At 36.2% G+C, this 25,149-nt stretch overlaps 1 protein-coding gene and 1 long non-coding RNA gene across 10 annotated transcripts in view; one reads left to right on the top strand and one right to left on the bottom strand.

The window, feature by feature from the left end:
• Obsc (Obscurin) overlaps window positions 1-25,149 on the bottom strand; it is a 2,548,720-nt gene that overhangs the window by 1,977,465 nt on the left and 546,106 nt on the right. For all 9 annotated transcript variants that reach the window (XM_067772951.1, XM_067772955.1, XM_067772952.1 and 6 more), the window contains one exon: window positions 21,037-21,129. In XM_067772951.1, coding sequence (XP_067629052.1) covers window positions 21,037-21,129 — 93 coding nt within the window. The remainder of the gene's footprint in view (window positions 1-21,036; window positions 21,130-25,149) is intronic.
• Window positions 23,397-24,611, top strand: LOC137246602 (uncharacterized). The gene is made up of 4 exons (XR_010951593.1): window positions 23,397-23,526; window positions 23,601-23,775; window positions 23,903-24,178; window positions 24,497-24,611. It is a non-coding gene; the product is annotated as an uncharacterized lncRNA (long non-coding RNA).

Raw genomic sequence — 25,149 nt, 5'->3', positions numbered from 1 at the left:
CATATGTATATGCAAAAACCGCTGCTAGCTCAGAAGAGCAAAGAAAATGTTTCATGAATTAATACAGTAACTTAGTAGAAGCCGGACTCTTCTCAACGGGAATATTTTTATTTACCTACAAATAACGTCTTCAATACATATACATATGTGCATGTGTCACCTGTACATAATTTTACTACGAAAAGTTATTATTAATGGAAAGCTGCTCTATTTTGCATAGTTCAATGCTCATTGATTTTAATCCACGACGAACTCGCTCTCCTGGCAACTCGCCATATATGTTGGAAACAATGCAGGTCATATATCAAGTTACGCGTGTAGTTTTGCTATAAAATTCCGTTTTTTCTTTTTGGAATAATGCGGTGGAGTTATTAGTACTGTCGTTAAAAATATTACCTTATCGTTACATAAATAATAATGTTTCTAACAGCGAGTTAAGCAGGGAGAACGCAAGTACCTCGGATGCGGAGGAGGTCATCTACGCGACTGAGGACACGAAATTGCTGCTTCAAAACGTAAGTTCTTTTGCGATTATCGTTAATTTTTCGTAGTACTAAGGTATAAATGGATGAAAGTTTTTTTTGCTCTTAGTATTCTTTCTAAACTAGGCATGTATGCTGTTGAGCCAAATATATATGTTTAAAATGTATATGTTTATACATACATATATAGTATATAGGCAATCACTAAATTTACGTTCAGGACGCTAATTCCTTTTGCTTCTTGCGTATTGTCACTGAAGGAGTATCACCAGCCTGCATGCGTACATTTGGGAAGATTTCTAATGACATATTTTGGGACAGGATTGGTGTTATCCCTTCCCCATCTCTCGAAGTCGAAATATACAAATATATGTATATAACCATGGTCGTATACAACCGTACATATTTGATGCTTTACTACTAGGGGGACTCATGAAAGCATATAAACTTATAAGGTGTAAAATTATATCCATTTACACACGCAGTTATATGAACGCACCTAGTAATACTCTTGAAAAACTTGATTGTTTATCAGCTGTATTATTGCCAAACAAAATTTTTTTGATTGTTGTACAAATTAAAAAATGCCAAGATCAAGTGAAAAATCAAAACTAAAACGCCTTTACTTGCTGATATTGGAGATTTCTGATGAAAATGCCTGCTGTAATGTCTGCAAGGTTGCATTCCTTTGAGTTTACCGCGTTTACACAATGAAATGTGCGCGTAAATTTATACAAATTGTGTAAATGATTTTTCATACAAAATTTGACACCTCGTTTACACACTAGATAAATTTATACGTTTACACACTTTATAAGGCATTTATACGGTTACATGAGTCCCCCTACTGTTTGTAAGCACGTACGAATAAGCATATGATCGAATTGAGGTTAGTAAGAAGTTTTATAATTATCACACCCAAAACAAAAGAGTGTTAGTTATTCTAAATATGATATTATTATGTACTGTCTGAGCTGACCGTAATTTTCAAAAAAAAAAAAACAAAATAACTTTTTGTTGTTGATGTAACTTTATGCACTCAAAAGAGAAAAACAAATCATACATTTAAGCGAATCATATAAAACATAAAGATACTGTAAGGCCTAGATTAAAATAGTGTTGAAATAAGTTATAAAACAAAAGGAATATTAATTGTTATAAATAAAACTAGCTATGAAGGCTTGAAATCGAAAGTAATGGTCTGAGTTCTTAAGGAATGTGTGTGGTACAGTTATAGGGCTTCATCACCAGCTGAAAGCCATGGAAGGGAGGGCAGAGGACAGCCGTCCAATATTCATTACGCTGCGAAGGTAAAGTGTTATCTGGGGTTGGATTAGGGGATGTGGAAAGTTCAAGTGAAAGTGTAGGTTTTAGGATTGTTGTAATGTGTGCCAGAGTAATTTATCTTGTTGACCTCGTTGACAAGGGTGTGCTTTACTCACAGCTGTGTTTAGGGAACTCACGCTGCTGAAGCTCCGGGATTAAGCCAGTGCACACGCCATAGTTGTGGGTAGTAGAAGGGCACTCCCGAATGAGGAAGAAGGTGTCAACGTCAAGGGGTTCATAACGGAAGCTTTAAACAATTTCTTCGTGTGAATTGTGAATTGTTTTATTAATTTTCTTGTTTACAATAAGCGTCGTAACTTAAAAATTTATCAACAGATTTTGATAAACCATAACTTTTCTTACTCGGGATAAATAGTTCTTTCAGATTGAATTGAATACAAACTGTGAAAACTTGAAAAAGGGTAAAGCTTAGATAATTTTTGGAAAATGTCCCAATTTTTACTTCATTTATATTAGGTCGGTTGAATGTTTGTCCGCTTTTCATACAAATTTTGCAATCGATTTTTAAGTAACTTCTCATTGAATTACAAACGTCATACGTTACACGGAGGTCAGAACACCGTGACAATGCAACAAAAGAAAAAATCCGTTAGGTGGCACACGGATCAAAATAATTAGATAAGAATTTGAAAATTTTCAAACCAGCTTTTAAGTAACTTCTCGATGAGCTGGAGACTTGAAATTTCAAATTAATTCAGAGGTCGATGACAGCCGATAACACGATACAAAAAGAATAGCTAGGGGGCGCACGGAAAGAGATATTTAGAAAAGTCGTACGAAACGGAGGGAATTTTGGCATTAAAGATTATTTTATGAGGAAGTAGGCCATAGTTCTCCAGGTGAACGCCATTTAGGGATATCGCCATAAAGGTGGATCAGGGTTGACTTTAGAATTTGTTTGCACGATATGGGTATCAAATGAAAGGTGTTAATGAGTATTTTAAAAGGGAGTGATCCTTAGTTCCATAGGTGGACGCCGTTTCGAGATATCGCCATTAAGGTGGACCAGAGGTGATCCTAGAATTTGTTTGTACGATATGGGTATCAAATGTAAGGTGTTAATGAGTATTTTAAAAGGGAGTGGGCCTTTGTTCTATAGGTGGAAGCCTTTTCGAGATATCGCCATAAAGGTGGACCAAGGGTGACTCTAGAATGTGTTTGTACGATATGGGTATCAAATTAAAGGTATTAATGAGGGTTTTAAAAGGGAGTGGTGGTAGTTGTATATGTGGTCGTCTTTTCGAGATGTCGCCATAAAGGTGGACCAGGGGTCTATAATGTGTTTGTACGATATGGGTATCAAATTAAAGCTATTAATGTGGGTTCTAAAAGGGAGTAGTGGTAGTTGTATATGTGAAGGCGTTTTCCAGATATCGACCAAAATGTGGACCAGGGTGGCCCAGAACATCATCTGTCGGGTACCGCTTATTTATTTATATATGCAATACCACGAACAGTATTCCTGCCCAGATTTCAAGGGTTTTTATTTCGCCCTGCAGAACTTTTTCATTTTCTTCAACTTAATATGGTAGGTGTCACACCCATTTTACAAAGTTGTTTTCTCAAGTTATATTTTGCGTCAATAAACCAATCCAATTACCATGTTTCATCCCTTTTTTCGTATTTGGTATAGAATTATGGCATTTTTTTAATTTTTTTTAATTTTCGATAGCGAAAAAGTATCCATGGTCATAGTCGGATTTCGGCCATTTTTTTATACCAATTCAAAGTGAGTTCGAATAAGTACGTGAACTGAGTTTAGTAAAGATATATCGATTTTTGCCAAGTTATCGTGTTAACGGCTGAGCGGAAGGACAGACGGTCGACTGTGTATAAAAACTGGGCGTGGCTTCAATCGATTTCGCCCTTTTTCACAGAAATAAGTTATCGTCCTAGAATCTAAGCCCCTACCAAATTTCACAAGGAGTGGTAAATTTTTGTTAGACTTATGGCATTAAAAGTATCCTAGACAAATTAAATGAAAAAGGGCGGAGCCACGCCCATTTTGAAATTCTTTTATTTTTGTATTTTGTTGCACCATATCATTACTGGAGTTGAATGTTGACATAATTTACTTATATACTGTAAAGATATTAAATTTTTTGTTAAAATTTTACTTTTAAAAATTTTTTTTTTAAAAGTGGGCGTGGTCGTTCTCCGATTTTGCTAATTTTTATTAAGCATACATATAGTAATAGGAGTAACATTCCTGCCATATTTCATCGTGATATCTTCAACGACTGCCAAATTACAGCTTGCAAAAGTTTTAAATGACCTTCTTTTAAAAGTGGGCGGAGCCACGCCCATTGTCCAAAATTTTACTAATTTTCTATTCTGCGTTATAAGTTCAACTCACCTACCAAGTTTCATCGCTTTATCCGTCTTTGGTAATGAATTATCGCACTTTTTGGTTTTTCGAAATTTTCTATATCGAAAAAGTTGGCGTGGTTATAGTCCGATATCATTCATTTTAAATAGCGATCTGAGATGAGTGCTCAGGAACCTTGTTGGATACCTTACTTTTTCTTTTACGGATCCAAGTAGAAAAACACGATTGAATATACTATTCAATGTTACAAAATGTGGCTTTTATTCAATGTTATAAAATGGAAGTGAAGAAGATACAGAAAATTTGTTAGTGCTACAATAATTGAGCTCGATTTCGCCTCTTCGATAAACATCTCTTATAAAATGATATTTAATATCTATTTGCTTACTTCGAGCGTGGTATACGGGGTTCTTAACTAAATTCAACGCGCTTAAGTTATCCCCGTTCAAAACCATCGCATCCGGGCTTTCTAGTTCCATTTCATTTAAAAGCTGTTTTAGATAAATGGCTTCTTTTGCAACACAAGTTAGCGCCATGTATTCGGCCTCGGTACTGCTAAGGGCTACGGTTGCTTGCTCCTTACATTCGTATGAAAATACACCTCCGGCTAACATAACTGCATACCCCATATACGATTTACGGTCACCTGTGTCACCGCCCCAGTCGGAATCCACAAAACACTCAATTGGTTTACCTGTCTTGTAGTACCTCAGTTGTTTATTTTGAGTTGTGCATAAATATCTCAATACCCGCTTTGCTGCCAATAAGTGCTCTACATGTGGATCATTGTTCCGCTGCGCTAGCTTACAAACTGAGTGCAAAATATCAGGCCTGGTGCACACAGGCAAATACATAAGTGACCCTATGAGAGATTGGTACTGCATTTGATCTGTTCTTTTTCAATTTTGGTCATCGCACTTAACTTGGTGCCCTGGGTCTAAAGGGGTGGCGATCGGCCGACAATTTTCCATTTGGTACTCACGAAGTAACCTTTTAATATGTCCCTTTTGACTGACAGCTATACTTCCAGTGTCGCCATCTCTTTCGACCTCCATGCTTAAAAAATGTTGGACTTGACCCTTGTCCACTACTTCTAGTTCACGCGATATCAAATTCTTAATGTCCTGTAAATCACTAAGTTCTGAGCTAGCAATCAAAAGGTCATCAACGTATACGGCTATAATATTTATTTGTTTGTCTCTGTGCATAATGTATACGCACGGTTCACATTTGCACTGCTTGAAACCTATCTGCTTCAATATGGAATCTAATGTCATATCCACTGTCGACCGGATTGCTTAAGTCCGTATAGCGCTTTGTTCAACTTCAAGCAATAATCCGAATAACGTTTATCAACAAACATTTCAGGTTGACTCATATAAACAACTTCTGTCAATTCGCTGTTCAAATAGGCGGCGGAAACATCCATTTGGTGCAAGTGCAAACGATACTCCGCAGCTATAGCAAAAATCATTCTAATAGTGTTATACCTTACAACGGGTGAAAACGTCTCGGTATAGTTTACGCCATACGTTTGCGAACACCCTTTCGCAACTAACCTAGCTTTATAGCGGTATACATTTCCATTCACATCCCTCTTGACAGCGAACACCCACTTGTTACGCACCACCTTTTGGTTTTTAGGACGCTCCACAAGCTCCCATGTCTTGTTCTTCAATAGCGATTCGTATTCAATCTTCATTGCTTCATACCACTTGTCTGACAGTGCACTGGATAAAGCCTCGTCTACTGTCGCAGGTATTTTAATATCGTCAGTTTTCATCAAGCTTAAATAGTTCTGCTTCCCTCTAGGTCTAAGCCATACGCCTGTGCGAGTTACCTCAGGTCTGTCTGGTTCATGTTTAAGCTCAGTTTGGTCTTCTGAGAGGCGGTCTTCTTCAGCAGATTCGAAATCATCATCACTTCTCTCTAGCTGTACACGAGTCATGTCGTCACCTACGGCAACCTCTTCTTCGTTCGCGTTCTTCGTAGCTTGATCGACTTTAATGGAAGGTAAAGGAGCTACCTCCTCATTTTCGGAAACATGTATATGTGTTGGATTCAAAACGTCAAAAATTACCTCAGACTGTTATTTGTGTTGTAGTTGCTCAATAAAGTATACATCCCGACTAACAATTAAACGTTTCGTTTCTCTATCAAACAACCTATATGCCTTGGACGTGTCGGAATATCCGACCATTACATACTCCTTTCCCTTTGGTTTGAATTTGTCTCGTTGGCGTTTATCAAGTGCAACTGCAAATGATCCAAATGCCCTCAAATGCGATACTGTTGGCTTGTACCCATGCCATGCTTCATATGGCGTTACACTATCTAACGCTTTAGTTGGAGATCGATTTCTCAAGTATGCAGCTGTGTATACTGCTTCACCCCACAATGACTGTGGAAGACCCGAATCTAACAGCATGCACCTTGCCATTTCAATAAGCGTACGATTTAATCTCTCTGCAGCGTCATTTTGTTGTGGCGTATACGGAACGGACAGTTGCCTCAAAATTCCATTTTCTCTTAAAAATTCATTGTTGAAAAACTCTGTGCATTGTCACTTCTTAATATTTTAAATTTTTTGCCTGTTTGACGCTCTGCCATTGCCTTAAACTCTTTGAATTTGTCAAACACTTCATTTTTATTCTGTAAGAAATAAACAAAAATGTACCGCGTCTTATCATCCATAAAGGTTAAGAAGTATCGGGCTCCACCGATTGAAGAAACATTTACCGGACCGCATACATCTGTATGCACCACAGCTAATACATCTTTTGCAAAATTTTGTGAGCTAACATATGGTCTTTGACTACATTTACTTGCCATGCACAAAGCACACTTCACATCAGACGGGATGTTGAGAGAAAGTCCAAATACCATATTTTTATTACTTAGTTCCCGTAAACTAGCGAAGTTAAGGTGGCCAAACCTATTGTGCCATTTCATCACGCCATCAGAAGTTTTCCTCGAAAAAAATAATTTATTCTCATTTGCTTGAAATATGAAAAAATCACTGACCTTCTTAGCACAAACAATTATTCCTCCGTGCTTGTCAATGATCTTCGCCGTGTTTTCCTTAAATTCGACAATGTAGCCGCTGTTAACCGCTCTGGCAACTGACATAAAGTTGCACTGTAAACCAGGAACAAATAAGACATCTACGAGTGTTTTCTCAATTTCGCTTGTTCTTAACCCAACAACACCTTTTCCTTTTGCTAATATTTTGTGTTCCGCTGCTAGCATAATTATCTCTTCGCATAGTTCAAACTCTTCAAACATGTTGCGATTGCAACATAAATGCGAAGAAGCACCGCTGTCAATACACCAAGCATTGATATTAAAAATTCTGTTAGTAACAGCTGCGAACAGCCCATTTCGTTTAACATTTTGATGCGATGTTTGATCTCTTTCTTTTGATTTGCATTGTGCGGCGAAATGACCTTTTTTTCCACAGCAATAACATTTTAGGTTCGTTCGTTGGCTACTACCAGTGCGCTTACTTGCGCCATCGTATGATTTTGCATTTTCATAACATTTTTTCTTTACGTTTGTGTTTGCGTGTGCTACAAAAGCTTGCACGCTGCTTTCGGTCTGTTCTGTCCGACATGTTTTACGCCGCTCGCCTTCTTCAATTAATTTTATTTTCACCGCACTGACATTTGGTAGTTCGTCGCGAGATTCCAAGGCAACCACCAAATTTTCGAATGATTTTGGCAAACTTGCAAGAAGCATAATGACGAACAAATCATCTTGGAGACACACTCCGATTTCAGCCAACTTCTCTGCAACTGTTATGAATTTGCAAACGTATTGCTGTACACACTCACCGTCATTCATTCGGATGCCAAGCAACTGCTTAAACAAGGTTACCTTTCTTACAGGTCCTTTTGGTCTATGCACTTCCTGTAAACTTTTCCAAGCCTCATTCGCCGTTTTGCAGTTTTTGATATGGCCTATCTGCATAGGCGTGATGCTTAGGATTATTGTTGCTTTTGCCTTATCATCCTTAGCCTTCCACAGTTGTATAGTCTTTTCCGCTGCATCGTCGCCTGGCTGTGGTGATTCTCCGCATGTAACCGACCACAAATCTTGATGGACGAGCACACTTTGCAGTTGCAAGTTCCATGAGTCGTAATTGGACTCGTTCAGCTTCTCTATGTTGAAAAGCGAGGAAGTCATTTTTTCCATTTGCCACTTAATACGTTTTACTTGGTTCCCAGGGATTTGCACCTGGGCGCATAACCTGTTGGATACCTTACTTTTTCTTTTACGGATCCAAGTAGAAAAACACGATTGAATATACTATTCAATGTTACAAAATGTGGCTTTTATTCAATGTTATAAAAAAGGAAGTAAAGAAGATACAGAAAATTTGGTTTTGTTTTTACTATACAAAAACAACAATTCAGGGTAGCCAAAATATGTAAGTTGATAACAGAGTTGCATTTCAACAAACCTGCATACCAAATTTCATCAAGATACCTCAAAATTTACTCAAGTTATCGTGTTAACGGACGGACGCACGGACGGTAATGGGTCAATCAAATTCTTTTTCGATCCTGATGATTTTGATATATGGAAGTCTATATCTATCTCGATTCCTTTATACCTATACAACCAACCGTTATCCAATCAAAGTTAATATACTCTGTGAGCTCTGCTAAACTGAGTATAAAAAATTTTAAGCACTTCCTTTATATAAATGGACAAAAATCAGCGAAAATGTTTCCTTATATAAAGACATATTCTTGCTAAACATTGATTATTAAATTTTGACATAGAAATTACCATATTTATGAGAAAAAAATATAAAGGTGGAGCGCAATTGATTGACTAATAATATCAACAATTTACGGGCCACCTATAAAAAAGCCACTAATACATTTGATTAACTTGAATTAATGACGTCTCATTCATGAAGCATTATTGATGGATTACATAAAAAAATGTTTTGCCACATCAACTACATGATTTTTGGACTAAGAGCTGACAATAAAATTAACACAGAATATTTACTATTTATAGTATTTTATTGCAACGTAGAAATAAAATTCTCTTTTAACAGCCACATATTGTTTCAAATAATCTTTTCTAGTTATTTGGTAACATTTTAATATATTTCTGATAAATTTAATGATGATTATAAATTTTAATTATTCAATATAGAAGATTCGGATATAAAAGAGTGGCTTTTCTTGCTTTTCTCGCTGCAAGATTATTATAATAATATCAAAATTTAACTGTCGAGCCAAAACGGATTCAACACAAAGCGTGGCAAATACTGAAACTCTCTCTTGAGATGAACACGATCTATGAAAGTTTTTGATTCTTGAAAGGACGCTGAAGGAACGTTATGCACTAGCTACAGTGACAGGTATAGTGCAAAATATACGTTAATCAACACAAATGTTGGGGAAAATTGTATACAGATTTTGAACATAGATGGCATTTAGCAATTCCAATGGTGACAGACCTTTATCGTAAATGTGTTCAAGTGAATTATGTCGCATTCTAAGCTTTGAGAAATGTCCGACTTGTATCTTTCGATAAATTTTGCTGCGCTCGCCCGAACCGTTGTTTCATCCATCTCTTCAAATTGCCACAAAAAGGAAAACGTTTCGCTCAAATTTCTCATAGCTGCAAATCGTTCAGTAATGCCAGTGATTATCGAATCAACGATCACCAGGAATGTTTCTTTTTTAAAATCAGACTCTGAATCATCCTTAATTATTTCATTTAAATTATCTTCAGAACGGCTTTTGGGTTTTCTGTTTCGAATGTCGGGAAACTTTGGCGAGATGTTCAATTGATTAGCAACTGTTTTGCGTACATTTCAAATTGTTTGCCATTGGTTCTTGATCAACTTCAAATCAGCTAATAAGACATTTAGATGTCGGACCTCAACATCTATGGTGGCGTCTCTAGCTTGGAGGACTACGTTTCTTTCATTAATGGTAGTCAGTATTTTGAACCAAATTGAGGACAGCAAGATACATTCGAACTTGTTGATGTACTTGAGAAAGCCGGTAATATCTCCTTATGCTTGTGCAGGCAAATTTAGCTTAAGTAATCCGTTTAGTGCTTGTGTTAATCCTGGAACATGGTTTGCGAATGGCCTGATGGCCTCAATTCTAGCCGACCACCTAGTGTCTGAAAGACTATGAAGAGAGCTCGGTACATTTTTGTTTTTGAGGATGTCCCATCGTTGTGGAATGCTGATGAAAATAGTAAAACATTTTTGTGAAATGCCGAAGAAAATAATTGCAGCCGTACAACATTCTGCAGCATCAACACGACATAAATTGAGACTGTGGGTTGCACAAGGCAGCATTCGAGTTTTTGTCGAGAATGTGACGTAGTGCTCCGTTGTAAGCTCCTTTCATATTGGCGCCGTTATCGTACCCTTTTGCACGAGAATGTTTTAATGGGATTTCATGTTTACCTAGAGTAGTGCAAATTAGATCAGCGATTTTCTGACCAGTTTTTTGGTTACAATTCTCGAAAGCCAAAAACCGTTCTTGAATTGTATAATTGTTTGCTTTCGAATTGAAATGGAATTAACGCAAATGAATGTTGACTACGTGACTAGCTACATGCATAGCATCAACGATTATAGAAAAATACTTTGCTATCTTGCCTTGATCTAATATAGTTCCCTCACGTGTTTTGCAAAATATATATAACTCGTTCTGAATACCTGGGGAAAAATACGTTTTTGCTGCTGTTGTCAAGTCCTAACTTTCTCAAGATGGTCTCTAAGTATCGGACCATAATGGCTTATGAGAGCCCAAAAAATGTTCATCGTTTCGTTCACCAAGATATACACTTTCGCCTTTGAAAGCTTGGCTTCTTTCACCCACAAATAAAATAATGTCCAAAATATTGTATAAAATGTCTTTCCACTTTTGAGTTTCAGTGATAAGCTGGTCCTTGATAAGCGTATGAATTGTAGCCTCCTTTTGAATTAGATTTTGTAAAGATCGCCACTGAATAGATATAATATTTAATGTGATCTTAAGTATTTTCGTGTGATGTCAGTTTATCGTATAGCTTCTTCCATACCTGGAATTTCGAATATCCGCAGAACAAATTTTAGGTCGACTTGAAGTATTGGTGCTTAATAGATGACATGGTAGGCAATAAAAAGCATTGCTACTGGCACTCCACACTAACCAGTCACGCTCCACTTTCTCTCCATTTGGCAAGATTCTGTTTAACAACGAGGTAGGAAATTCCTCGTCATGACAATCACGTGGAAAAATAACAGGAAACTTTTGATGACCTCGACGAATTATTGCGCTGATTTCTTCAGATCGCAAAAACTCATTATTCACGGTACCGATATCGAAGTCGTTTAAATAATCTTGACTTTGATACAGAGTTGGTGGTATTGTTGGAAGACTTTTTGAAGATGAGCCTTCATCAGTGTTGTAGGGTTTCTGTTATATTATACATTTTACCTCTTAACTTTATATACTCTGTGAATTCAATAATTTATGTTCAATAATTTTATTTTCGAGGCCTTGCTTTAAATAAAACACTGTGTTAGTATTCACACATTTATTTGGTCGATATTTCGACTTCAATCTGAAGTCATTTTAAAGACTTTTTTTTTTTTAAAAACACAACATGAAAAGAAAATAAACAGAAATATATAATTTATATCACATACATATATACATTTATAACACTAGATCGACTTACTTGCATGTAAATGCCTGATCGACTAATCAGGTGTTCTAACAAAATAATAGGAAGAAGGTGGAAAAAGGAATGTGTGAATACTAACACAGTGTTTTATTTAAAGCAAGGCCTCGAGCTCACAAAACCCTACATTTTTTAAATAAACAAAGCCATCAAAAATCAAAAATTAATTTTATTTTCATTATTTTGAATTTTTAAATATCAAAAATTTTCATTCTATAAAAAATTATAATGAATATCAAAGATACTTTTAGGCGTTTGCCAATAAAAGTTTTTGTTATAAAAATATAATACTGGTTTCGACCAATTCATTGAATTTGTGAATACGGTTTCTAATACTACAGTTTCACGACGAAAACTTTACAATTTCGGATTCATGTAAACATACATTTTTGATTGATGTTTTTATTGTTTCCTCAGGCCCAGGTAAAAAATCATTATAAATATTCGTTGCTTTTGAAATTCGGCTTAAACTTTGCACATGGAACAACTAAAGACTCTCCTGAATTAAAAAAAATGTCTTAGTACCTCTAAATCGCGGGCCCCCTGAGAAACACATTTTTGTTTGATGTTTTTATTGTCTCCTCAGGCCCAGGCAAAAAATCATTATCAATATTGGTTGCTTTTGAAATTTGGCTTAAAATTTGCACATGGAACAACTAAAGACTCTCCTGAATTAAAAAAAATATCTTAGTACCTCTAAATCGCAGGCCCCCTGAGAAACCCCGGGCCCGGGGGAAACCCCCATCCCCCCCCCCCCCCCCCCCCCCTCTCGGCGAACCTGCTCATGGGCTTTTTTATTTCCATCTATTCCCATATGGGCGGGACTCAGGATGTATGTTTCTCTCTATTCTTTCTAGGGACTGCTTGCACTTTAAATTGTTGCTAAAGCTTTAAGCTATTTTCCTCTAGTATTAAAATAATTTCTTTTCTAAATTCTTTGTTGCTTTGCCCGGTACTTGAATCCTGGGACTTCGGTGTGGTAGCGGAACGCGCTACCACCACACCATTGCTCGTGCTCGAATTTTGATGCTTATTGCTGCCGTGACGACGATATGTAGTTTTAATTTCAATATTTTGATTTCCCATTTTGAGCTCAATAAGGGACTCACATTTAAGAACAAGTTGAAAATTGGAATTTCACAACTTGAGAAACATCATTACTGCCATATATAAATGTCCTCTTGATAATTCTTTACTTAAGGTACGGTAAGGTACATATACCCCATCGTGATCTCTGACATGATTCAAGCCTTCGATTTCTCAAGATGAATTAACAATCAGTACATCACTAAAGCAGTAAACTTATCCTCAATAGCTTATACTTTAGGGTCTAAAGTTTAGGCAAACGGATATTTTTAAGTTGCTTTAACATGTTAAAATACAAATTAAAATTTCACCCTGACAGACGGCACTAATGTGCATTTATATAGCACACTTCAAATTAAAATTATTTTTTAAGGATTGGTTTGAATGCGACATATGGAATCATCCGTGATGGAATAAGGAGCAGTTAAACAGGTCCAATGCAGAAATCGTGTCTAATCTGAGAGACGAGAACCTGGGCCCTTTAAAACACGTTTGCTTGGGATGGGAGTAATAAGGACGAAGGACCGGCGAGAATAGTGTGAAAGTGCTCGACATTGGACTGAGCAAATACGCAACATAAAAACCTGTCAAAACAAAACAAAATATGCAAAAGAATTTAAAACGAAAAAAAATTGTTCAGGATCCGTAGCTTTCATTTGCAATAGCGACATTTCCAACATCAAATAAACAAAATTCTGAACTCCCTAACTTAGGGAGTATAAGGGTACTTTTTGGTACTTTTCGTAATTTCTGCCCCATTTTAACAGATAGAAGCTTCGAATTTCAAACAATGCTTAGATATATTACAAAATATGTTGTCTAAAAATATCGCAGAGATCGGTCATATATATGACTTATATCACATGTTTGCAACGCATCAACAAAAATAAACTACGGTTTTTGAGGTTGCGTATTTGGCATGACGTAGCAAAAGCAAAGCCGTATATAATTTTTTGGAGAATGCAATGCTAAATATCTATTGCTTTTGGAATGCAATCCACAAAGCATGTTTTTTGATCCAAATTGTGTGGTATATATACAGGCGCGCATCAACAGAGCCTAGTTACATTGGATTTTTAGCAGCGCTTTATTTAACAATGCCTCCGCTGTTCACTACTATTTACTTACTTAATAGGCGCTTAACAGTTTAAACGTTTATGGCCGTTTAAACGTTTAAAAGCTATAAAACAATAAAATAAATGATATCTATGTACATATATGCAAGGGAATTATTGAAACACAAATTTCAACTGAATACTTAATTTTTTTATATTTACTTGAATTTTCAAAATTTTTGTTTCACAATAGAATTTGTTTGTTAATTCTCTGTATTGTTGACATGATGAAAGTTGTTAAGGTAGCTTGATTCTTGAAGATTTCGTGCACTAGAATATTTAGAAGGGGATGATACAAGAAATAATTTGTTCTACAGCCGATAATTCAAATAAGTGTCCTATTTGGCTACCGTATTAGCTGTTCCTAGAGTAAATGGAAATACAGTTGAGAAATAGAATTATAACCCATGAAAAGGGTGTCTTTCAAAATAAGACCAGATTAAAACAAGTAAGGCTGTCTAAGCTCGGGTGTAACCGGACATTATATACTCAGCGTGAGTTTCAATTGTACAGTTCAGATAAATTAGTTCTCTAATCCTATATAAAAGTGACCGTGGTCATTTATTACGATATGCTATTTTTCTTTGAGTTATTGGTCCCGAAGCATAGAAAATTCCTTAGTCAAAAGAGGGGCAGTGCTACGCCCATTTTAAAAAAATATGAATCTTTCCTATTTTTTGTTATAATTAAAAAGTAATACCATTGATATTAAGCTCTCTTTTGCAAAGATATAGCTTATAGTATTCGTCCCCGACTCTTTTAAAAATCTTGTATATAGAAGAGGGCGTGGTCGAAGCATTCCTCGACGTAAAGGTGCCACGCCCATTTTCAAATTTTATCAAGAGTTTCAATGTCAGTCCACACATCAATTTTCAATATTCTACGTTTATTATTCACTAAATAGTCAGGTTTTTTGTGTTTTCCAAATGGTATAAATATAATATGTGGGCGTGGTTATCATCTGATTTCGCTGCATTTTAAATAGCGATGGGATATGAGTGCCAAGGAAATTTCAAAAAGATATCTCAATATTTACTCAAGTTATCGTGACCACACACAGACGGTCGGACAGACGAACGGGAGGACATGGCTAAATCAATCCTTTTTTTCATCCTAGGCATTTTGATTTGTGGAAGTCTATATATATCTCGATTCGATGTCAAACCCAGCTCATTTTGCATTGTTGGTGACCTCAATTGCCGTGTAGGCAAATCCCAAGTAGTAGGAAAGGCAGCATTATCTGGAGTGTCTCATGTTCATGTCTCACGTTTTTCCAAGGACCCGGTAGTATATAATAAAGGCAAACAAGTTCTTAGTTTGGCTGAAGACTTTGGTGGGGTTATTTTAAATGGTAGGTTGGATGGAGACCTGAGTGGTGAATTTACTTTTTGCGGCGGGGTTGGCCGTACAGTGATCGATTATGCTATCTGTTCTTTTGACATTTTGGGCCTAATCGATAGTTTTTCTGTAGGATCAAAATACTTCTCGGATCATATGCCGATCGTTATAAAATTCCACAGTCGCGTGTATACTACCGACTATGTCGAGCCTTCATCTTCTGCCAAACCCTAATGGAAACCGCGCAGTGCGGAAAAATACAAAGAGGCTATCTCTAGTTCCTGCAATAACGATTATATATACTCCGTGGTACCTATTGATCAGAAACTGTCTATAATTACCGAAAAAGTCAAGTCGGCAGCACAAATCGCCAAAGGGAACTATCGTTTCTCGCCGAAAAATTAATGGCAGCCAGTGCTCAAACTTACGCAGAAAGGTAATGAACGCTTTAAATATACTGAGAAAGAGGAATTTTGAATGCGATAGGGTTAAGTATCTCGCTCTCCGTAAAGAGTATGTTACGCTTTGCAACCGGAAGAAACTAGAATGGATATGCATCGAGATTGAACAGCTGAACGCTGCTAGAAATTCAAGCGATTGGTGGCGTTAAGCAAACTCTCTCAAAAAGGTCCGCTGTAAAGTAAGCTCCAACCTCCAAATCCATGATTTCTATTCCCACTTCAAGGATCTTCTTTTTCGCCATAACATTGACTATGTGTACACTGGGCTATGCCTCAGCGTACTGACCCCTTTCTTGATGCTCCTTTCCACTACTGGGAACTGCAAGTGGTTATAGATAGTACCAAATGAAGGCAGGATGGCGTATGTTATGAGTTTTATAAATTTGCTCCGCAATGTTTCATCAATGAACTGCTGGCGCTTCTAAATTTGATATACGTGAGAAAGCATATAGATAATAAATAGACTTCTCGTGTGCTTTTGATACGATTCCCCGTAATATGCTCTTTTACAAACTAGCCTCCTATGGTATTTCTACTCATATGATTGAAATTTTGAGTCTTATCTGCGCTAATACATCTTGTAAGGTTTTGTTCGACTGCAAACTGTCCGAATATTTCCCTGTAAATCACGGGGTCCGTCAAGGGTGCCTTTTAAGTCCGATTTTATTTTCTTTATACTTAAATGGCTTGAATGATTATCTGTGCGGGGGCGTCATGGTTGATAACAGTATGGTAAAGGTACTTATGCATGCGGATGATTTGGTCCTACTTGCTGAATCTCCTGAACAGCTTCAGGAAATGATAAACTCCCTTTGCGACTACTGTAGCCAATGGGCACTTACTGCCTTGAAATGGTCTTATCGCAGCGAAGACATTGAAATAGTTAACGAATACAAATATTTAGGTGTCCTCCTCACTTGTCGGTTATCTTTTACTAAGCACTTAGATTCAAATTTGGTGGATGCTAAAAACGATATTAACGCAACGTGGTTGAGCTACATTAACAATCCCCGTATCTGTTTGAGCCAGAAAATAAAAATCTTTGAGTCTGCTTCCAGGTCCATCTTGTTTTATGGCGCACAAGTATGGGGAGTCGCCCATTTCGACCAAGTCGAGAAACTCTTTAGATTTTTTATAAAAAAGCTGATTTTCCTTCCCTCTAACACGCCAAATTACATGCTGCATCTGGAAACAGGTTTACAACCCCTATATTTACACACGATCCGTCTACACATGCTTTATATTGCTCGTTGTCTCAGACTTACTCACGACAGACTACCTCGCATCCTGCCAGTGGAGACAGCCAAGTTGGGGATCTCTTGGGCAAACGTTTGGAAAGAACTCACTAACAGAGTTAATTTACCTTTCATTACGGAATTTTCAATAGCTAATATTCAGGTTTTCACGTCTTCGCTTTTAGATCGCCTTGCTGACAGTAATGCGAGTATGTTCCTAGAAATGGCACAAAAGTCTACTACTACGATCTGTACCCTATGTTAGTGCCATTAGAGAGCTCATATTTCACGGATGATTTCACCGCTTATGCCGTTAGCTTAATTCTACGTGCAAGGGGAGGTTTGCTGAACCTAAACGCAAGAGCTTACAAAAACACATCGTCTCCATTTTGCACAGTGTGTAACTTGCAGGTGGGAGAAGACGCTTATCACTTTATTGGTTCATGTCCTATATACAACAATATCCGTTTGCTCTATTTTGGGGAAAGAATTTTAGATATGGCAAAGGTCATTGCTATTTTAAATGGATATAATTTCGACTCTCTTGCCAAGTTTCTTGCAGACAGCATTATATTCAGGAACGTAATATTAAACGAATTCTCATAGCTTGTAAGCAATTTATTTAACATGGAATGCGACACGCAACAAATTCTGTTATTGTAGCGATTTTGTACTTTTATTTATTTATTTTATTTCAAAGTAGCTTTAGTCATAAGCTGTATTCTGATTTGTTAAAATAAATATATACTACTACTACTACTATATCTCGATTCATTTATATTGTTACGATCAACCGTTATGTTAACAAAGTTAATATACTTTGTGTGCAAAGCACGCCGAGTATAAAAAGAACGGAGTCCTTAATATGTATATATGAATGTGTGTACGTATGTACATAAATAGATATAAATATTTGGATCTTTTTCTGCGGCAATAGCTGTGTTTATTTTAAAAATGTATACGTTTACGTTAACGCGTAAAAAAACGCTTATCCTAGCTTAGATAATGCTCAGAAGACCCATCTAGCGGCAACTACCTACAGAACATGTTGTACCGAACACAAACCTCCGTTGGCTATATGTATAACATATAGCTGAATTGGTTGCGATGGATAGTGGACACCAGAGGTCTGCTTTGAGTACTAATAAAATTAGTGTACTTAGTCATGAGCCAAAAAATTGTGTCTAAATGTGTACTTAGTCAAGTACAGACAAATACTAGGGATAATCATGTAACCGTATAAATGCCTTATAAAGTGTGTAAACGTATAAATTTATCTAGTGCGTAAACGAGCTGAAAAATCATTTACACAATTTGTATAAATTTACGCGCACATTTCATTGTGTAAACGCGGTAAACTCAAAGGAATGCAACCTTGCAGACATTCCAGCAGGCATTTTTATCAGGAATCTCCAACATCAGCAAGTAAAGGCGTTTTAGTTTCGATTTTTCACTTAATCTTGGCATTTTGTAATTTGTATAACAATCAAAAAAATTTGTTTGACAATAATACAGCTGACAAACAATAAAGTTTATCAAGAGTATTACTAGGTGCGTTCATATAACAGAGTGTGTAAATGGATATAATTTTACACCTTATAAGTTTATATGCTTTCATGAGTCCCCCTACTATGAGTGACTAGCACATAAAATAGAAAATACATACGAGTGCCCCGCAACACATATAGCTGGAGACATTGGTGCTTTATCGGTAACCGTATCGGTAACCTTATAACAGCTGATTCGACCAACCTTATGAGAATCAATGCAATCGATTATTGGTGCCGCTAAGGTCGTAACCGTATCGTAGCCAACCAATTGGGTTTTGGTTTACCGTCGTAACGATAAACAGCTGATTCCGTTAGCGATACGGATACAGCGATACGACATACGGCACCAATGACTCCGGCTTATGTCCCATACATGTATGACATTGTTGAGTATAAGCTGAAATCATAGTCGCGTTAACACAGTAGCATGTTGGTTTCGTGTGTAATACACTTATACTTCGTTTATTATCGGGTCTTCTTTAGCGCTGTATTCAGTTTAGTTTCGTGTACATCGTTGTGTTGCTAGCGTCAGAAGACTGATATGACTATATTAATTTTATTGTACTGTTAGTCATACTGATTCAAATTAGTGTTTTCGTATAACACAATTGACTTTCTTTCTCAATAAGACAATTGAGTACTGAACTGCTTCGTGGCTTATGAGCGGTTATTCATTTTACGAAGCATGACTATGTAAATGTGTTTTTTGCTGGATATAAGTGCTTGATATTCTTTGTTTGTGTACGCACTAATACTAATTTTTTGGTTAGTCCACTAATAACCTTAAATCATGAATAATTGCAGCTCACTGATGGACACACTCCATTTGTAGAGGTGATAGATAAAATTAGTGTAGAGGTGAAACATAGACCAATATTTCAGTTACATCTGAGTATATTGCGTATTAAAATTTAGGAGTACTAATTTTATGCGCAGCAATTTCAGAAGAGTAGATAAAGTTTAAGGCTAAAGCGGCGATTACCCACGAACGTACGTACAAAAAACGTGTCAGCTGACACGACCTATCTTATGAGTGTGCAATGTAAACGAAAACTCACCGACATTCAACGTACATACGTACGTAGCCCGGAACGTAGAAATCAAACCAATTTTGATTTTTTCCGTAAGAACGTGTCAGCTGATCGCTCTCTCACAAGACACATTAAATATTTTGTGTGCTATGTTTGGACCAATTGCAATTATTATACAAAAAGGCCTAATGATTGGTTAAAATTTTGTTGAAATATCCCAAAATTATTATATAAAATTGGAGATTCCAAATAAATGAACTATAAATTCTTAAGGCTCCATTACTGATACTTAGCATAGACTTGACTTGGCTTGCGAACTGTCACTTACAGTTCTGTTAAATGAACATTGCATGTTACTGATTACTCAAAAGTTAACTTGACTTAGAAGTCTGTTGAATTTTGATTTTCTATGTAAGTTCTAAGTGACGTTTACATTTTGAGATGCCATTTGTTTGTTTCCATTTCATTTTGACATTTTGTCATTCAAATTGACATTTATTTAAAAATAAATTTCAACGCTGATTATGATGCCAGATTTTATGCGCCAAGTGGAGTATAATCGTGGCTAAGTTGCCAAGTTTACGCCAAGTCAAGTCAAGTCTATGCTAAGTATCAGTAATGGGGGCTTTATTCAGTATTTGTTTCTGCCATTTGCGCCATGAAAAATTTTAATTCCAAAAGTTGATGTTTGCGTAAGCATGCATGCAAACTGGTCAATGAAACAGTACTTTGCTCTAAACAATATACACACAAATATGTTATGTACATTTACACAGACGCACACATTGATTTCTACGGGTTTGAGGGATCGGTCAAACGTGTTTCGTACGACAAACGTCCGTACGTACGGCACACGTCGGTGGGTAACTGCCGCTTAAGCAGTCCATATAAAGCATTGTGAATGATAACTAAGTGTGTTATCTTATCTGTCAACTGCCTGACAGGATGTTCAATATGGCTACTTTTTAGCGTTTTGACAAGGTGTTCAATATGGTGGCGCCTATCTTCAGCGGGTGATAGGAAGAGATACAGAATGAGACAGCGATAGTCAATTACAAATCAGGTGATCCAATCACTTTGGAATTTTGACGTCTATGCAGAAAATATCACACTTTGTTATCATTCACAATGATATAAAGTTTAAGCGTAAACGTAGATAGGTGTAAAAAAACGCAGCTACTGTTAGCAGTATTACCAATAGAAACTGAATTATTTTAAAAGGTATTTCAACTAATAGACATGCTTGCATAGGTAAAGCGAAAAAATGCAAAACCAAATACTCAAAAGCGTAGAAAAACGTTAACGGTACTGTTATATTTTATTCATTCTTTTCTATCCAAAGTACTTACCTTCAATAAAAACTGGTAATCATTTATTCGTTGAACTGGCAGTTTTAAGTGCTCGCATAAGCTTTTTTCGTCCCCAATTGATGTCGAAATTTTCTAGACATGAAGTATATATAAAATCGTGTTTATAATAACTGGTGAGTAGTAATAGTAGTAATAATATATATATTCTTTTACTGTAAATTCTTCCATTACCTATATCTATTTTACTTTTTTCCCTGAAAAGGCAATGAGTCTAAGTATTTATAAAAATGCAACAATTTGGATTTAAAAGGAATAAAGGAGAAAGATTTTTTATTTCTTTGATTACAAGAATAATAATGTCTAACTGCTATGGCAGTGGATTTTCAGCCGTGTTCCTCAATTTCGCAATCGATTGCTCTAATAACAGAGCTATCTCGTGCATAAATCACAGACATAAGATGTGCATTACGCATGTAAACAAAAGATCAGGTATTTTTGATGACGTAGAAATAGCTCATTTTCATTTAGCCGCGCTTTGATATACATACGTATATTTGGCGGTATTTGTGAGAGTTTTAACTAAATAAATCTATTAATAATGCTTTGTTCTGTGTTTGGGTGTAATAACAACAACAGGAAAACCAGTGAAAACAAATGGAGATTTTTCCATTTTCCAAAAGATGTAGTAATGGCTAAGAAATGGCTTCATTTTTGCCGCCGAAAGGACGTAGTGAATCTCAAAACAGCATGCATATGTGAAGTGCATTTCACTCGCAAAGATTTCGAAAGAAATGTGCAATTTGAAATGGGTGAGTATATAAAATGTCTGATAAATAATTCATTTAATTACAATAAATATTTATGATTTTAGGCTTATGTACCAAAAATCCCAAAAAGCTGCTACCCAGCGCGTTTCCAACGAGATATTCAGCCAGTGCAGAAAAGATAAGTGAACGTCAAAAGAGAGTTGAATCTCGGTCAAAGAAGCAGCTGGTAGAAAAGTTGTTGAATGATATCACTGGCTCAATGGATGCAAGCCAAACTGAGGATATCGCTGAGGCACAAATCATCGTAGCACCAATAGTTGAGGAGAAGGATGCGAAAATTCAACTTTAGAAAAAGAAATGAGAGTAATTAAAGTCAATGTAAAGTCGTACGTTTCGTTATTTTATTAGTAATACATTGACTCATACTTTGCAAGAAAATGTGTAGAATAGAAATTGCATGTTTATATTAAAGTAAGTTAATATGTGTGTATAAGACTTTTAATTTGTGCAATACCTCCTGACGATTTTTTTTGACGTAAATATCCTTAGTATTATACATGTTCCTTGGAGAAGCTAAAGAAAAAAGTAACAACGTATATAAACAATTTTGCAAAGCAGTTGGCAGAAGGGAAGCGTTTGCGAATTTGCGTAAAAAAATCGGAGCTCCACCGAATCAATTTGGAAGAAAAACTTTCAACCATCTTAACCAAAGGCCAAGTATGTGGTTGTACTTTCTTGTATATAGTTATGTATTAGAAATAATTAATGATCTTTGCCTCAGGTTGAAAAACTAAAAGCTGGCAACAAAAGGAAAAATTGGCTGGAAGAGGACATTGTCAAGTCAGTCACACTGTACTCAGCGATCCCAAGAGCGTATAAATTGTTAAGGAGAAAGAAATTCCCTCTGCCTGCGGTCCGAACATTGCAGTGCTGGTCAAAAAAATTGACATCTCTCCGGGGATTATTGAGCCAGTAGTCAAGCTATTGACGGCAGCGACGGAGTTGACCGAAGCTCAAAACACGTGTGTCCTGAGTTTCGACGAAATGAAGGTTCGAAAAGTTTTCTGTTATGACAGGTCGTCCGACTCAACATTGCCTCCTGCTAATTATGTTCAAGTGGCAATGCTAAGAGGTGAATGAATACCCAAATGTAATTTAAATAGCTGAGTTCTGACTTTATTTTGTTAAGGTTTAATATGCAAATGGAAACAATCCCTGTTTTACCAATATGACTGCCCAATGACGAAGAGTATTTTGTGGAATATTTTATCAATGGTCAAGAGATGTGGGTACAATATTGTTGCCATTGTAAGCGATTTGGGTGGGTGCAATAGAGGATTATACACAGAGCCTTGGTAATATTAAAAACCATATTACGAAACTTTCAAATCAGAATATTGTGAACGCAGGGATTAACACCTTTTTTCTTCAACAGGTTTTCACACGACGGTGACAGAATTGTGGGTTTCGCAGATGTACCGCATTTAATAAAACTTACTAGGAGTGATTTTTGTGACCATGGTTTCCATGGAAAGGAAGTTAAAAAGGACGTCATTTCAAAAATACTTAGCTTTTCTTCCAGTGATCTATTAATAACGCAATTTTCGGAGAAGAACCTAACTGTAAAGGAAGCAGAAAGACAAAAAGTGATGCTAGCAACAAAATTGTTCTCTCACACGGTTGCTCCAGCCATTTCGCGAGCGGCTACGCTGGGATTATTAGACGGATAAAACTGGGAAGAGTGTTATAAGCTTTTAAAATTGTGAGTTAAATCATGGCAAAATACAATTGTAGTACTATTTTTTACTTATGTGTGTACATATAATATATTTGTAGACAAATGACTGGTTTGACATTATGAACGTTAGAGTGCCCAAGGAAGGTGCCAGAGAACGTTTGCATGCGTATGGGCTAGCGTTAAATATGCAAAACAATATTTTGGATCAGATGTCGCAGTTGGTTTTATCGATGAGCGTTCGTAAAGCAACTTATTTATATCCATTTCAGAAAGGTAAACTTGCTTATAATTTAATAAATTTTAAGAGCATTCCTGAAATTTGTCAAAAATTATGAGATAAGTCAAAAGATGATTGCATTCAGTCATATTTCTATCTACCTCCTTTTCACATTACTTGCAGGAATCCTTCAATGCAACAATGCTCTAAAATTGTTATTGGCAGAAAAGTTCAACATAGGTTACATCTTGACATATCGTCTTAATCAAGATGTTCTCGAGAACTTTCTCAGCGTTACAAGGGCGAAGGGAGGGCTTCATGATCACCCTGATCGGCAATAATTTAAATATAGATTGCGGTCGTACATACTTGGGCGCAATGAAGGAGTTTTTTCGGACGGAGGAAACGTTGAAGTCGATGACACTCCAGATTTGGAAGAAAATTATTTGCCTCTTACCGGTAAATATATAGAAACAATTTTTATATTAACTACAGTCAGTTTTACGAAATAATAAAAAAATATTTGTTGCATTTTATATGAACTATGTGATTTGGTTGATAAATTAAATGTTAAAATAATTGGAAAAAACTCGTGTGATAGTTATAATAATAAATAAAAATTTATTGACTAACAGGTAATCAAGTGCAAAAGTTCAAAATTTTCAGAATGTTTTGTAATACTGACGTTTATATTCATTGTCTAAAATAAAACAAATTACAATAACATTTACATGTAGATTGTGAAGCTTGTATTTATCTTTATATTCACATTTTTAGGGAGCATTCTTCATCATTTTACAATTGGCGTAGATTATAAAGACATGCACGACGAAAATGCGGAGTTGGAGAGCTGGAACAATGATGGGTTGGAAAATATGGCGGGATATATTTGTGACAGACTCCGGGAAGAAGACCCCGAGATTTGCGTTGATCCACAGTATAATTCAACTTATACTTGGACAGATCATCTTTCTGAAGAAGGTCTCTCAAAGCCAACATATTTGATGATAGAGCAAATGAGATCAATACAAGCTATATTCGACGACGTAAATGGCAGAAGCTTGTATATATGTGAAGACTATATCAAAAAGCACGTAGACCTAAGTAGTTAAGTAAATTGTAGTAAAAAAATTAAGGAAATGTTTTTTAGACCAGGGTGTATTTTAGAATACGCGCATTTAAAAAACAATAGCGGACAACTCGTATAACATGAGACGCAAATTAAAAAATGCAGTCACATAAAGAAAACCTTTTTTTATTATACATCCCAGCAGGCATTTCTGTAAATGTTTTTAAAAGTAGCTTAAAGTAAAATTGCTATGTTAAACAATATATAAGCGTTTTCAATATTAAGTATAATTTAATTTTTTCCAGAAAACGTTTTGTATGCGTTGAGGATAAATCTTCATAAATATTTTAACTGTGAAAGT

The sequence above is a fragment of the Eurosta solidaginis genome, chromosome 3 (assembly GCF_040869045.1).
Source record: "Eurosta solidaginis isolate ZX-2024a chromosome 3, ASM4086904v1, whole genome shotgun sequence".
In the NCBI taxonomy this organism is placed as follows: domain Eukaryota; kingdom Metazoa; phylum Arthropoda; class Insecta; order Diptera; family Tephritidae; genus Eurosta; species Eurosta solidaginis.
Note: the sequence above shows the minus strand (reverse complement) of the source record. Positions and strands in the feature narration are given on the sequence as shown.